A 15531-nucleotide genomic window follows, 5' to 3' on the forward strand; every position below is an offset into this window, starting at 1 on the left:
GAGTTCGAGACCAACCTGACCAACATGGTGAAACCCCGTCTCCACCAAAAATACAAAAATTAGCTGGGTGTGGTGGCAGGCACCTGTAAATCTCAGCTACTCGGGAGGCTTGGGCAGGAGAATCGCTTGAACCCTGAAGGTGGGGGTTGCAGTGAGCTGAGATCTTGCCACTGCACTCCAGCCTGGGCGACAGAGCCAAACTCCATCTCAAAAAAAAAAAAAAGAAAAAGAAAAAAAAATGAAAAAAAATGTCAGTTGCAGGTATCCTAACACTTAAACCCTAAATACTTCAACGTATCTCTCTTAAGACTGTAATAGTCAGAAAATCAACTTCAGTGTCTTCATATGTACAGTTTCTATTTTAAATACAGTCATACAGTCATTCATTGGTATCCAGCAGCCCCAACAAATTCAAAATCTACAGATGCTCAAGTCTCTTATATAAAAATGACTTAGTATTACCCCAATTCTCTCTAAAGTATCTTTTGTAGCTATTTTATTTTTTAATTCAGGATCTAATGAAGGTTTGCATATTACATTTGGCTATGTCTCTAGTCTTTTTTTTTCCATGTAGAACAGTCCCATAGACATTCACCTTTTTGTGTTTTCATCACATTGGCTTTGTTTGGAGAGTATAGGCCAATTGTCTTATAGAATGCCCCACAGTGCGGGCTTGTACGGTTGCTTCCTCATGATTAAATTCAGGTGAGCACTTTTAGCAAGAATACTACAGAGGTGATAGTTTTGTATCTCTATTTCATCATATTGGGAGGCACATGGTATCCTGTTGTTCTGCTTTGTTGGTGACTGCCAGATCTTCCATTGGAAATGTACATTTTCCCTTTGTAATCTGTGGGGTAAAACTTTGAGATGGCGTGATTATCCTGTTCCTCAAATCAATGGTTTTATCATTCACTGATGTTCCTTGCTTGAATCAATTATGTCATTGGTAGTTGCAAGGTGGTGGTTTTCTGATTCTATTTATCATTTCTTCTAAATTTATTAACTGTTTTTTTCAGAGAGATATATTCTTTCCTCTTTTTTTGGCATCACAACAGATTCACATTAATTATTTCTAAATTTAATATCTTATACTCTGTTATTGTCATTATTCTTTTGGGTTCTTAAAGTATTCCAAATTTGGAGATGCGTTTTTTTAAAAGGACAAAAATATTTTCCTTTACTTAGATTATAATGTTTAGATAAGGGCTTTTCAAAATTGGTTTGTAGTATCAACCAATTTGTTGGTTGAGGCATATGTTAAAAATACGGACTCCTGGTTCTCATACCAGCCAATTGTGTCAGAATCTTGGCAGTGTCACATGTGACTTCAGAATAATATCTTTTTCTGTCTATCTTATGAAGATTTTCAAACATATACAGAAGCAATGAATAATTTAATGAATATAACGAGAATTTAATGAGAGTAATTTAATGAATTCGCATGTGCTCATCCCAGCTTCAACAGTGAACTTTTTGCCACTTGTTCTCTATCTCTTCAGCCCCATCACACACCTACTTAATTCGTCGGGGTATCTGTAGCAAACCAGAGACCCCAAATTATTTCACCTGTAAATAATTCAGTATGCAGCTCTAATAGATAATAACTTTAAAAAGTATAATCATTATACCATCATCATCTCTTACAAAATTAACAATAATTTCTTTCTTTTTTTTTTCTTGAGACAGAATCTCACTCTGTTTCCCAGGCTAGAGTGTAGTGGTGCAGTCATGGCTTACTGCAGCCTCAACCTCCTGGGCTGTCTTGACTCCTAGTCTCAAGAGATCCTCCCACCTTGACCTCTCAAAGTGTTGGGATTACAGGCGTGAGCCATTGTGCTCAGCCAATAATTTCTTTATATCATCTAATAATCAGTCCATATTCAGATTTCTCCAGTTGTCTCAAAAGTATCTATCTTACAGTTAGTTTCCAAACAAGTCTACGCATTGTATTTTGTTAAGTCTCTTAAGTTTTTAAAATTGCTATATTCCCCTTGCCCTGCTTATTTTTTCCTCGCAACTTTTAACTTTTTGTTTGCTGCTGAAGCTACCAGATCATTTGTCCTATAGTATATCCTATTTTTTTGTTTGGTTGGTGACTTCCTCATGATGTTATTTATCTTGTTCCTCTATCCCCTGTGCTTCCTATAAATGGATATTAGATCTAATGACTTTGATTAAATGGAGGTTTCAAATTTATTTTTGAAATATCTCAGAGGTGATACTACTCTGTACTCCCTACTGTGCTATTATGAGACACACCACATCTAGCTGTCACGTATATAAATATGAGATGCTAAGATGAGTACATGGGGTCAGGTGGCATCAGTGCATTCTCCCTTTATAAAGTTTCCCAGTGACCATTCCCCTAACAGCTTGAGCATCCATTTATGACCATTATCTCCATGGAATGGGCAGTTTTTTGTTTGTTTGTTTGTTTTAAGATGTAGTCTCGCTCTGTTACCCAGGCTGGAGTGCAATGGTGCGGTCTCAGCTCACTGCAAACTCTGCCTCCTGAGTTCAAGCGATTCTGCTCCCTCAGCCTCCTGAGTAGCTAGGATTACAGGCACCCACCACCATGCCTGGCTAATTTTCCTATTTTTAGTAGAGATGGGGTTTCGCCATGTTGGTCAGGCTGGTCTCAAATTCCTGACCTCAGGTGATCCACCCGCCTCGGCCTCCCAAAGTGCTGGGATTAGAGGTGTGAGCCACCGCACCCGGCCAAAGAATGGGCAGTTTTTAATCAAGCTTCTCACGTATCTCTTAGTAAATTAAAGATGACAAATTATTACTTTAAATATTTTAAAAATGTTTCCAACTCTTTCTCATGACCTCACCTAATCATGATGTCATCTGATCATTAGAGTGGCTCCTGATCAGGAGATCAATGACCTACTGAGAATCTCAAGAGAGGAGCTGCAAAGGAATCTTAGCAGCCACAACGTGACTCACTACCTCCTGAGGGACTTTGCTGGGGAAGGTTCCAATGTTAGGTTCTTGGTCAAATCTCTGCTCCACCCATATCAATGTCCATGTCTTTGGATGTGTTATTTTATCTTTATAAGTCTCATATTTCCAGGACAATAAAAACCCACGCTGCCTACCTCGCAAGGCTATTGAGATGAACAGAGTAGCTAAGATATAGAAAACCATTTTGTACACTGTTAACTTTTATCAAGGCAAGGGGAATAAGCAAATGAAACAGCCATACGTCCACACTAGGGAACACTGTGAGCCTTAAAAAATAATGAGATTGGCTGGGTGCAGTGGTTCACACCTGTAATCCCAGCACTTTGGGAGGCTGAGACAGGCGGATCATCTGAGGTCAGGAGTTTGAGACCAGCGTGGCCAAAATGGTGAAAACCCTGTCTCTACTAAAAATACAAAAATTAGCTGGATGTGGTGGCAGGCGCCTGTAGTCCCAGCTACGCAGGAGGCTGAGGAAGGAGAATTGCTTGAACCCAGGAGACGGAGGTTGCCGTGAGCTGAGGTCACACCACTGCACTCCAGCCTGGGCAACAAGAGCGAAACTCTGTCCCCAAACCCCCCACCAAAAAATAAGGTCCATTTATATGTTCCAACGTGAAAAAATAGGGACATATTGTTAGATGAAAAATCAAATTTTCAAAAATTATCCTAAGTAATGTATAAGAAAATAGAAAGTAAATTATATACTTCCATTCACACACATATAATGATGTCCATGTAGAGAAAAAAAGTCTAAAGGAATATTTACTAACTAGATTTCAATGATTACCTTATGGGTACAGAGCGAGATGGGGAATGGGGTTATCGGGGTGATTCTCTATATTGTTTGATTGTTTACAATAACAGCATATTCATTTAAAACCTGTATAAGTAGAAATAAAGAAAAGTGGTGATGATGATGATTGTTATTACTACTAGGACATCTGTGACTCCTACCTTCCCCACACTGCATGGGTCCTCAGCCAGGTGTTTGGGCAGGTTTCAAGGCTGTACATCGTGGCCTCTTCATAGTTCACAAAAGTCTTTTGCAGTCTAGGGGGAAAGAACAAGCAATGCATAATTTAAAACATTTTTGTTAAAGGTACAGTTTTCTCCCAGAGTGAGTGATTTTTCTGTATTTGTGTGTGAGCATGAAGCGTTCTATCGATTTTTTCACAGTGATGTACTTTAACAACTTTCAGGAGTTTGCCTTTTTTTTTCTTTTTTTTGCAGTTATCCCTTTAAATACAAATGTTTAACTGACTGTCATTGGATTTAGTCTTCTTGAGTAAACGGTAGCTGTGCATTGACATGGGTCTGCAAAGCAGGAAAGGGGATATGGAGGGGGAGAGGAGAAGGGAGGCAAGAGGTGGTGTGGGTGTGTCCAGGCCAGTGATTCCCTCCTTCCCATTGCTGAGGGTGTCAGAACATTTGAGATCCTGGCCTGGGCCAGACCCCTCACAAAGGTGATACTCGGGATCCTGCCCAGCACCGTTGTAGGATGTGATGCCTAAGTTGCAGCCTATTCCTCTTCCCATGTCCCTCTTCCTCAACCCTTTTAGCGGTGGAGAAAGCCCTGCTGCAGAAACAGCTTTGGCTGGAGCAATTGGAAACAGCAGGTTGCCCAGATCCTGGAAGCTCGACATAAACTGCAGGACTGAGGGGAACAGGTGGAAGAGAGGAAGGGCTCCAGCCTTCTTCAGAAGCCAGAGTTTAAATCCCAACATGACCCTCAGGTAGCCAGACATGTAGAGCCGGTCTCTTGAGATCTCTGGGCCTCAGTTTTCTTCACATGCAGTCTGGATTTTGGGGGAGGAGACAGTGAGAGATGGATATGGAGATGTGCTGGAACATGGCATTTTTATTACTGCTCACTGTGATAGGCATTTTCAATACAAATGAGGTCACCTTGCATAGAACTGGCAAGGATATGAATCTGAGGGTTGTAAATTCAAAAGCTATGGGATCAGACAGGTATTGGTGATTTGGTGGGTGACAGCGCTGAGTATGAGACAGGAGGGAGCAGTGGAGACTGTGGCAAACCAGAATACATGTCCCATTGTAAAAGGGATTGCTCAGGACTTGCCTCTAGAAGCACATCTGAAAAATGAAGGCTCAGAGGTAGTCGGCTGTCTGATTAAGAAGGCAGAGTTTTTTTTTGTTTTGTGAATGTGAAATCTCCAGGTTTTTTTTTTGAAATGGAGTTTCACTCTTGTTGTCCAGGCTGGAGTGCAATGGCGCGATCTCAGCTCACCAAAACCTCCGCCTCCCAGATTCAAGTGAGCCTTCCAAGTAGCTGGGATTACAGGCATGTGCCACCACGCCTGGCTAATTTTGTATTTTTAGTAGAGATGGGGTTTCTCCATGTTGGTCAGGCTGGTCTCAAACTCCCGCCCTCAGGTGGTCTGCCTGCCTCGGCCTCCCAAAATGCTGGGATTACAGGTGTGAGCCACCATGCCTGGCTGAAATCTCCAGGGTTTAAAGGTTGACTAAAGAATAAAACTGTGGAGATCTCCCAAAACAAAACTGAAGGCCGTAGCCAACTCTTAGGCCATCACTCTGCAACCTCTATATTAGAAAAAATTAAAGACATGTCATCAGAGAAAAAAAAAAATCAGAGAAAGGCTTTCAGAAATGGCCTGATGTCAGAAGCTTATCTGGTGATCTAATGATCCCAGAAGGCTTGAGGGAAGAGAAGATTTGCAAAATGATTAACAGTGGAGTCACAGTAGGTCTTTGAATACTGGCTCTGCCACTTCCCAGCCATATGACCCTGGGCAAGGCATTTAAACCTCAGTTTACTCATCTGTAAAATAGGAATAAAAATAGTGCCTACCATAGAGGCTTACTGTGAGGAGTAAACAAGGCTTGCAAGGCTCTTGGCATGGTAACCACAGTGTAATTGCACAGTACATTTAACTGCAGAATGAGTAAATGCTCTCAAAAGCGTTTTGTGAGCAGGAAAGTGCTCTGAGAGTTAGGTGTGACTGATATGTACTCCAGTACACCTCCGTGGGTTATGATAATTAGGCTTTATGGAGAGTTTTATTTACTGTCCCTACTTTGACTTTTGAGGCCTTTCTTCACATTTACGAGGACCTATTTGGTTTTGCATGCCTTGGGAGTAGCTGAGCGCTGTGGATCTCTGCATTCTTTGTTTCTACTGCATTTGTCTTTTCTGTCTGAAATTGTTTTTGCATTAAAGTTTCAAATATGTAAACATTGATTATTATATGTATGCTTTGATAATGACTGAAATCATTGTGAATGCTTCTTTTTAGTAAGTATGCTTTTTACTTTTACTAACTTGTTCTGAAAGGAGATTGCATGAAACAAATTATCCTGACAAGGTGTGGGTATTGGAGTGGGAGAAGGTTGGGGGTGGGAAGGCTAAAAGGAAGAGAAGAAAGTCCATGTCTCAAATAAATAGAGCAATTTATATAGTGCTTTTGCATCTTTTATCACTTTCAATGCTTTCAGGTAAGGAGATTCGGGCTCAGAGGGATGCAGGAATTTGATAGTCATCCAGCTTGTTAGCAGCAGCATTGGATTTGTGCCTAGAGTCTCTAATTGGGACTCTTTGTCACGCTCTCCTTGCCTTCATAGAATCCAGAGTGGTAGCAAGGTGACCTGGAGCAGTGGCCGAATTAATTGGGTCAGTGGTCAAAAGAAGTGTAACACACCCTCAGAGGGGCCCCAGTGCTGGGATGGGAGAGAAGCAGGCCTCTGACCTCTGACTGAGGTGTTGAGCACAGTTCAACAGGATGACCATGCAGTGCACGGTGAGGACCCCGATGGCCAGAAGGCTGACAGGACCGACCTGGAGGGGAGAGGAGAGAAGTGAGCCAGAAATGATCACTCCCATTCCCTGGCCCTCTCACAGTCTGGGTGCTGGGGCATCTTGCATAATAAAACTGTCTTTGGGGTGACAGACCCAGCCTGAATGTCCTCATGCTCCCAGATGCTAGAGTTTGAATGCTCTTCTTAGCATCCCTGTAGAGTGGCTGCCCAGCTTCTGCTAGGATACTTCCAGTGACAGAGAGCTCATTACCTTCCCACATAGCCCATGCATTTTCTCATTTTCCTTGAGTTCTACCAGTTTAGAGTCCCTCGTGGTAAATTTATTTCATATGATACACCCTGGCCCTCCCTTCCTCCAAGATAATTGAGGACCAAGGTGTCTTATAACTCAGTTCTCTTCCTCTAGTACAGAGTTTATCAACAGGTGCCCTATTGACATTTCGGGGCAGATAATTATTTATTATCTGTAGTGTGTCTAATCTGTCAAATTCCTTTTAAAAAGTGGAGCTGATTACTAATCGTATCTTCCAGATGTGATCAGAAGGGCATAAAGAGGGACCCTTTCACATCCTTTGTTCTGAACACTTGTGTCTTTATAGATGTGACCTATCACAAAGACACAAATGAGGGATCAAGAGCACCACTCGACTCCACTGGAATACAGGCTTCATGCAGCAGAGACTCTCATATCTTGTTTGCTTCTATATTCCCAGGGGCTACAAATGCACAGGGTAGGTAGGTACTCAATAAATTTCTCGGATGAATCATGGCCAGAGGTTCTGGTGGGAGATGAAAGGTAAAGAAATCATCTAATGACTCTGAGAAAGCAAACATCAAAGAATGAAAGCATTGTCTTAAAAAGCAAATACCACCCTGGCAAAGATAGTTTGGCTGAAGACCATGTGTTTTTGCAGAAGCTCTAGAACCCAGAGGATTCCAAAGAGGAGAGTCCCATCTCTGGGTTGGAACCACTGAAGATCAGAAGTCATGATAGAGGAAGCAAGGGTCTCGCCTTCTTTAGACATGGGAGCCACTTACCAGGCCTGGAGATAAGAAAAGATTCACTGCAACAAAATGGAAATTATATATTTGGTATCAATTCCATTCAATAGATGTTAATGGAAACTTGCTGTGTGCCAGTCCCTACAGAGGCTACTGTGGGGAGGTGCAAAGGGAAATTAGACAGTTTTTGCCCACAGAGCTTTCAATTAAATGAGGAAGGTGGGCCTATTAAAAATAAACACGTCAGCTGGGCGAGGTGGCTCACACCTGTCATCCCAGCACCTTGCGAGGCCGAGATGGGTAGGTCACCTGAGGTCAGGAGTTTGAGACCTGCCTGGCCAACATGATGAAAACCTGTCTCTAATAAAAATACAAAAATTAGCTGGGCATGGTGGTTCATGCCTATAATCCCAGCTACTCGGGAGGCTGAGGCAGGAGAATCGCTTGAACCTGGAAGGCGGAGGTTGCAGTGAGCCAAGATCGTGCCATTGCACTCCAGCCTGGGCGACAGAGCAAGACTCTGTCTAAATAAATAAACAAATAAATAAATAAATAAATAAATAAATGTCTTATCTTCATACGTGCTTTAAGAATCCCAGGTAAGGTAGATATAAATAGTAGAAAAACACAAAGTGAGGATGGCATTAATGATTGTAGGAAAGAGTAGTTTTAGAGAGCAGGCAATTTAAAAAGACAGAAACGAGGGGGCAGGAACAGCACAGGAAAAGAGACAGAGGTAGGCTGGCATGGGGAAAGTGGATTGGTGGGATTGTTGGAGGCGTCTATCCTTGTGTCCAAGATACTTTCTCATGCGCCATCATGTAGTTTGGAACAAGAGTTATACACTCAAATGGCTGCAGGGATTGGGCTGTTAATGCAAATGATGAAATGAGCTGCATGTGATCCTAGGGAGTGGGGAGGACTGTTGGGAGAATTGTGGCAAAGTAGAGTCAGATGAGCATGGTGAGTCTTTAAGAGTAATGGTGTGCCCCCTCCAGGGATGCTCAGGTTGGACCCAGGTTGGCTCCAGGGGATTGGTGCCAACAGGCACATTTTCTATTGCAGAGGATACCCCCAAATTGCCCATTGATAACAGTTTGAAGGCCTTCAGGACCTATCACCCCCTTCTGCAAATGAGCAAACCTAGTTCCCATCCCACAGATGCCTCTTACCAATAAGCCAGCATTCTTCATGGCCAGGGGAAGCCCCAGGAGCCCTGTGCCAATGTTGCATTTCAACAAGTGGATCAAAGTCTGCATCGTCCTGTGGTGGGGAGAGTAGGGAGACAGAGGGTACTGTTAGTGGAAGGGAAGCATGGCCAGAAGCTCAGCCTCCTTCTGGCATCTCCAGAGCGCCTGATAGGAAGAGGGACAAAACCTGAAGAGGTGGACTTGGAGACAACTTTCAGTTCTAGGGGTCTGTCCTGGAACATCTGATCTGTGGATGGTGCTAGTTCAAGTGACTCAACGAATATTTAATACGCACTAGGCTCTAAAGGAAATAAAAATTGCTGCTATTCTGGATAACACTCTAGTACTGGTTGGTTCATTAATTCATCCAGTGATTTCTTTCATGAGTTATTCTCTCAAATAACATTTATCGCAACCTAATATGTATCTATCAGTTAGATAGACAATGGAAAAGATTAGTAGTAGTTGCTTCAATCTACAGTGAGGCATCAGGTTATTTATTAACTCACTAGAAACAAATATCTACCATATATGGAATATTTACTGGTTTTAGTTTATTCCTTCATCTATTTGTTCAACCAATATTCATTGTGAATACGAACTGCTTGTGCACACTCTCTCTCTCTCTCTCTATATATATATGTGTGTGTGTGTGTGTGTGTATATATATATCTATGAATTGCTATGTAATATATTCACATTATGCACTGGGTACAATTTAATAATTTAATAACAATTGTTACTGTGCATATAGAGTACTTATGATGGTCCCAGCAGGGTGCTAGGGCCTAGGGTTCTAAATATTCTTCACACCTGTGCTGGCAGCTCCTGCGCAGGCAGTTCCAATCCTGATGTGGATTGGGTAGGAAGAGTGGGAGCAGGATCATGAGAACAGAATCAAAAAGGAACTTAAATAAAAAGCACGTGCACAAGCATTGAACCCAGAGGTAGGAGCACTTAGTTCTGAGGTCTAGCTCTGCCGCTAACCTACTGTGTTTGGTTACTACTTTGGGAAGCCGTTAGCTACTTAGATCCTGTTTCACTGCCAAAAAAGGAAGAACAATTCTGGTCTTTCCTATGTCCCAGGGAAGCTCTAAGACTCAAAAGAGGTGACAACATGATGAATCCTGGAATCTTGAAGGGCTTCACAGATATGAGCATCATCATCATATCATTGTCTCATCATCATCATCATCACCATCATCCTCATCATCACTGCCACCTTTGGTTTGGCCTTCATGGTGCTCACTTGTTAGAAAGGGCCTCCTTCAAGAAGAAGAAGAATTGGGATGATAGGAAAAAGGCAAGCATGGGCTGGCTTAAGCAAGTAGAAGTGCCTCCTCCATCCGGAACAAAAGGGTAACTTGAAGATGCCATTGGGAGATACAGACAAAGTCTCAGGCTAAGACAGAGATGCCTTTGTGCCATACTTAAATTGTCTGCAGGTGGCCAGGACAGCCAAAACCAACTGCCCAAGTGAGTCCAGCACAGACAGTGCTCATGTCTCTTTGCCTTATCCATTAGGGAGTCACGGCAAGGGGCTTGCAAGAAGCTGTACCAGGTCTTTGCACTTCAATGCTGACCTGAGAGAAGGTTGGATTGAGAGGACAGGTGGACTGTTGGGGACTTCTGTGACTTCAATCTATTGAGTGAAGTCTATTGACCTAACTTCTGTTAGGGCAGTCTATTCACCTAAGGATTGGGGGGGGGCACCCATTGTCCCTTTACTTTCGAGAGATAATTTTTATTTCTTGATAACTGTAATTTGTCAATTCTTTAGTAGTAATTTCTCCAAAATATGTGGTCCAATTTCCCACCCTATGCTCTTTTTTCCTTTGTCTCTTACTTCTTTCCCATGGTAGCACCAATGTCTTGCCCCTACTTGAATCAGATCTTGTGGGAAAGGTGAGACAAGGTTTTGGAGGAACCACTGCGCCTTAGCTGACAGCATTACTCACCTGGACCTTGAAGCATAAATAGATGTTGTGAGCTCCCCTGGGACTTAAAAAATTGGGTTTATATTTTTTCTTGAAAACTACACAATTGCTATTATAAAAGGAAATTCCAAAATCCCACCAATTGAAAATAACCGCACACTATAATTAGCATTCCTCTGGGCATCTTTATTTGCGCTAAATGCACAGAATTTTACATGAGGAGAACCACTACACATGCTGGATCCTCAACTAATTTTCTGTATGAATAAATGTGCTACATATTTTCATGTCCAGTAGATTTCCTCCATCACTTGTAATGACTGTATCATATTCTACTCTATGTTTGTTCCATGTGTTAACTTTTCTCTTAACGTTTCCAAGTTTTCAGTATTATTGAAACTGTCTTTGCAAAATTATAGCTGAGGAAATTATGACAGCGAAAGAGATCAGACTTAACCAACTCCATCTTGCTTCCAACCTTTAAGAAGTCCTTGTTTATTCCTGGACATAGGCTGAACTAACTTTGGGAAGGAATTCACTTCATGATTTGATTCTTGATAACAACCCTTTCCCAAAAAGACCCCCTTCTTGCCTGGGGGCCATTCTGCCTTTGCAGGACTAACAAATTAGCTATAAGACTGGAAAGTACAGTTTAGGGGTCATACAGCCTCTGGCTCCAAGAGTCTGAACCTCTCCAAATTGCTCCTGGGGATAACATCACTATTGTAAAACCTAACATCAGTTCTTGAGTTGAGTTATTTTGCAGACCTTGAACTCTGATGGATCATCTGAAACCACCCATACCCGTAATCTGGCTCAATCAGTTCTGCTATCCCACCCAAGAACAGAAAACAACAAGAGAAACTCACTTCGAGCCCCTATGATTCCATCTCCAACCTGATCAATCAGCACTCCCCACTTTCCAAGCTCCTACCCACCAAATTATCTTTAAAAACTCTAATCCCTGAATGCTCTGGGAGACCGATTTGAGTGATAATAAAACTCCTGTCTCCTGCACAGCAGGCTCTGCATGAATTACTCTTTCTCCACTGCAATTCCTGTCTTGATAAATCATCTCTGTCTAGGCAGCGGGGGAGGTGAACCCATTGGATGGTTACATTATAACAAGTACTTTGATAAAAATTATGCACACTTTTAGTAGAGATGGAGTTTCACCATGTTAGCCAGGATGGTCTCGATTTCCTGATCTCGTGATCTGCCCGCCTCAGCCTCCCAAAGTGTTGAGATATCATCTCTGTCTAGGCAGCGGGGGAGGTGAACCCATTGGATGGTTACATTATAACAAGTACTTTGATAAAAATTATGCACACTTTTAGTAGAGATGGAGTTTCACCGTGTTAGCCAGGATGGTCTCGATTTCCTGATCTCGTGATCTGCCCGCCTCAGCCTCCCAAAGTGTTGAGATTACAGGCATGAGCCACCGCGCCCAGTCACTTATGCTATTATTTCATTAGAAAAAATTCCTAGAAGGGGTATTATTAATCAAAGGGTATATTTATTTATATTTCATTTTACTTTAAAAAACTAGATTGTGATACAGTACAAAATTCGAAAGGTAAAACACAATAATCCAAATCCTTATGAAATGAATATAAATCTCTTTTCTCTCAGCCTCCAAATTCTCTTCCCCAGAGGCAACCACTGCTGTCAGTTTTCTGTGTGTGTGCACGAGTTGTGTACTTTCAGACAGCATTTGCCAAATAAATATTTGTATGTTTTATACAAATGACTTTTTAGGATTTGACATGCAACATTGCCATCTAGAAAGATACCGATTTAATTCTTCCCAAAAAGATGAGAGAGGGCATTTCCTGATACCCTTATCAATACCTGGGGATTGTCATTGATAATCTCTTTGTGTCCACAGTTATTACCGATCTGATGATTACCAGATAGCAGTCTGATTGACAGTAAGTCCTAGAAGAAGAGTTCTGTCCAGATCATGTCCTTTGCAGGGACGTGGATGGAGCTGGAAGCCAGTATACTCCGCAAACTAACAAAGGAACAGAAAACCAAACACTGCATGTTCTCACTTGTAAGTGGGAGCTGAACAATGAGAACATATGGACACAGGGAGGAGAACAAGACACACACTGGGGCTGGTTGGGGATGGGGGCCGGGGGAAGGGAGAGCATCAGGATAAATAGCTAATGCATGTGGGGCTTAATACCTAGGTGATGGATTAATAGGTGCAGCAAACCACCATGGCACACGTTTACCTATGTAACAAACCTGCACGTCCTGTATGTGTATCCTGAAGCTTAAAATTAAATTAAATTAAATTAAATTTTAAAAAACAGGAGAGAAGAGTTCCATGTGTCTGAGTTTGGGGCAGTAAAGGTGGAGACCTGGAGTTAGCACCTTTTGTTTTCTGGATGGATGGCATGGGGGGTTGGGGAGAAGAGGGAAAGAGAATAATGGCAGATGTGTGAGGAGAAGAAGGTAGCCAGAGCCTGTGGAAGAAAGAGACGAAGGAAAGGGCAGGCAGCCTGAGATAGGAAATTATTCCTGGAGACTAGCTGCTCATGTTGAACGTGGCTGCTCTAGCTGGATGCTTCGTAAAAACTGGGAAACAGGGCTAGTAGCCAGAGCCACAGTGATTGACCTCCTTAGATTCTGATTCATCTTTTATCCATGCATCTCCTGTTAATGGAAAAAGTGTGTTAAGGAGACAGACGAAGGAAGACAAAGTCCAGAGCTGCAAAAACAGCAGTGTTTGACCTCAGGCCTGGAAGGGCGGTGCAGCCACTTACGATAGTCCAGCTTCCCCAGCAGGATGGACATTCTCTGAAGTAATGCTACTGCTGCTCTCCGAGGGGGACTGAGATCTATTGTCCAAGGAGTTCAGCTCACTGTTGTAGTCCCTTCCAAGCAATGACATCTTCAACACGGTGGGTAGGTGGCAGAGGCTCAGGGTTAAGGCTCTGAATGAGCCTCTGATGCGTCTGTCTCCAGAGAAACCATGGCTGCTGACCTGAGATGCTGGCTCCTAACCCCAGGGATGCGTGCTGCTGGCTGAAGCCTGATGTGCATGAATCAGGGAGGCGGTGGTGGCAGGAGAGGTGATGTTGATGATGCCTCACCTGGTTTTTGGGGGACTTATGAAAGACCCATCTCAGTCAGGGTGGTCCTCAGTTCCCCTCGCAATTGCTTGTCCAACCAGGACTTGCCTGGGCTTTTGGCCTCTCCTAGTTTAGCCCTTGCTGCTGTAGGGCAAAGTGAACAGTGTGACTAGGAGGAAGAAGGCATCATTGGATTGGAGGTCCTGGTGCCTGGACGTGGGGCCAGGCTCAGTGCTTGTCTGTCTTTGGCAAGGAAGAAACCAGAGCTACCTCACAATGGAGGCTGCCCAGCCAATGAGCTGCTGCAGAATTCTGGGATGCAGGTGAGGCCCAACAGAGCATAATCCAGCTACCATGTTCCCTGGGTGGCGTGAAGAGTGGCTTGTAAGGCCCAGTTCAAACGCCACCTGCTCGGAATTTCTATACAGGAGGCATGTATGGCCTGCCAGTGATTTGGAAGGGAGTGCAGGTCATGTTTAAAAAAATCATTTGTTCAGAAAATATTTATTGAGCACCTAATATATGTTAGAAACTGTTCTCCATGCTGGGAACATATTAGGATAGAAAACTTACTACAATCTCTCTTCTCATGGAATTTATGATCTGGAGGGGCTGGGGTAGACAGACAATAAACAAAACAAATACATCAAGTATCTGTTAGTAGAAAGTGGTATAGAGAAAGTCCAGGCAAGGGTAATGGAGAGTGTCAGCTAGCGAGAGGGCCGCAATTTTAGATTGGGTGATCAGAGAGGGCCTCACCTAGAAAGTGACATTTGGGCAAAGGGCTGAACAAGGTGAGGGAGCACAACTCATGTAGCTCTTGGGTAAGGAACTCTAAGCAGAGGGGCAAGAAGTGCAAAGGTCCTGAGGTAGGAGAGCGCCTGGGGTGTTTTAGGAATGGCAATGAGGTCTTATGGCTGTCTAGGAGTGCACAGAGGAGAAGGGATTCTCCTGGTTTGTGCCTATTGCCCTGGCATAATTACTAATGGTGCCTCCCTTCCTTATTAAAAGTATCCTGCAGCTGAGTAAGGTGGTGCACACTTGTAGACCCAACTACTCAAGAGGCTGAAGTGGGAAAATCGATTGAGACCAGCCTGGGAAATGACCCTAAAAATAAAATAAAATAGGCCAGGCACAGTGGCTCACACCTGTAATTCTAGCACTTTGGGAGGCTGAGGTGGGCAGATCACCTGAGGTTGGGAGTTAGAGACCAACCTGGCCAACATGGTGAAATCCTATCTCTAGTAAAAATACAAAAATTAGCCGAGCTTGGTGGCATATACCTATAGTCCCAGCTACTTGGGAGGCTGAGGCAGGAGAATCACTTGAACCCAGGAGGCGGAGTGTGCAGTGAGTGGAGATTGTACCATTGCACTCCAGCCTCGGTGACAAGAATAAAATTCCATCTCAAAAAAAAAAAAAAAAAAAAAAAAAAGAAATAAAGGTATGTCTTTAAAGAAGGTGGATGATAAATTACATAGTCACACCAGAGATGTAGCTAAAGAGGTAATGAAAGCGGGATGAAGTGGGTGGGTAGGATTTGCAGGCTAT

At 43.0% G+C, this 15531-nt stretch overlaps 1 protein-coding gene across 2 annotated transcripts in view; it reads right to left on the reverse strand.

Moving 5' to 3' along the window:
- The window catches only part of SLC36A3 (solute carrier family 36, member 3), a 26739-nt gene extending 12493 nt beyond the window's left edge, over positions 1–14246 (reverse strand). Inside the window, exons 1-5 of one of the 2 annotated variants that reach the window (XM_011931623.1) lie at positions 13672–14246; positions 8943–9033; positions 6699–6787; positions 3925–4020; positions 84–206 (exon numbers count right to left, since the gene is read on the reverse strand). In XM_011931623.1, coding sequence (XP_011787013.1) covers positions 84–206; positions 3925–4020; positions 6699–6787; positions 8943–9033; positions 13672–13799 — 527 coding nt within the window. In that variant the 5' untranslated portion in view covers positions 13800–14246. The remainder of the gene's footprint in view (positions 1–83; positions 207–3924; positions 4021–6698; positions 6788–8942; positions 9034–13671) is intronic. The other variant, XM_011931624.1, reaches the window with a different exon arrangement.
- Between the last annotated feature and the right edge of the window lie 1285 nt (positions 14247–15531).

Source organism: Colobus angolensis, unplaced genomic scaffold (genome assembly GCF_000951035.1).
Source record: "Colobus angolensis palliatus isolate OR3802 unplaced genomic scaffold, Cang.pa_1.0 Scaffold90, whole genome shotgun sequence".
NCBI classification, from domain to species: Eukaryota; Metazoa; Chordata; class Mammalia; order Primates; family Cercopithecidae; genus Colobus; species Colobus angolensis.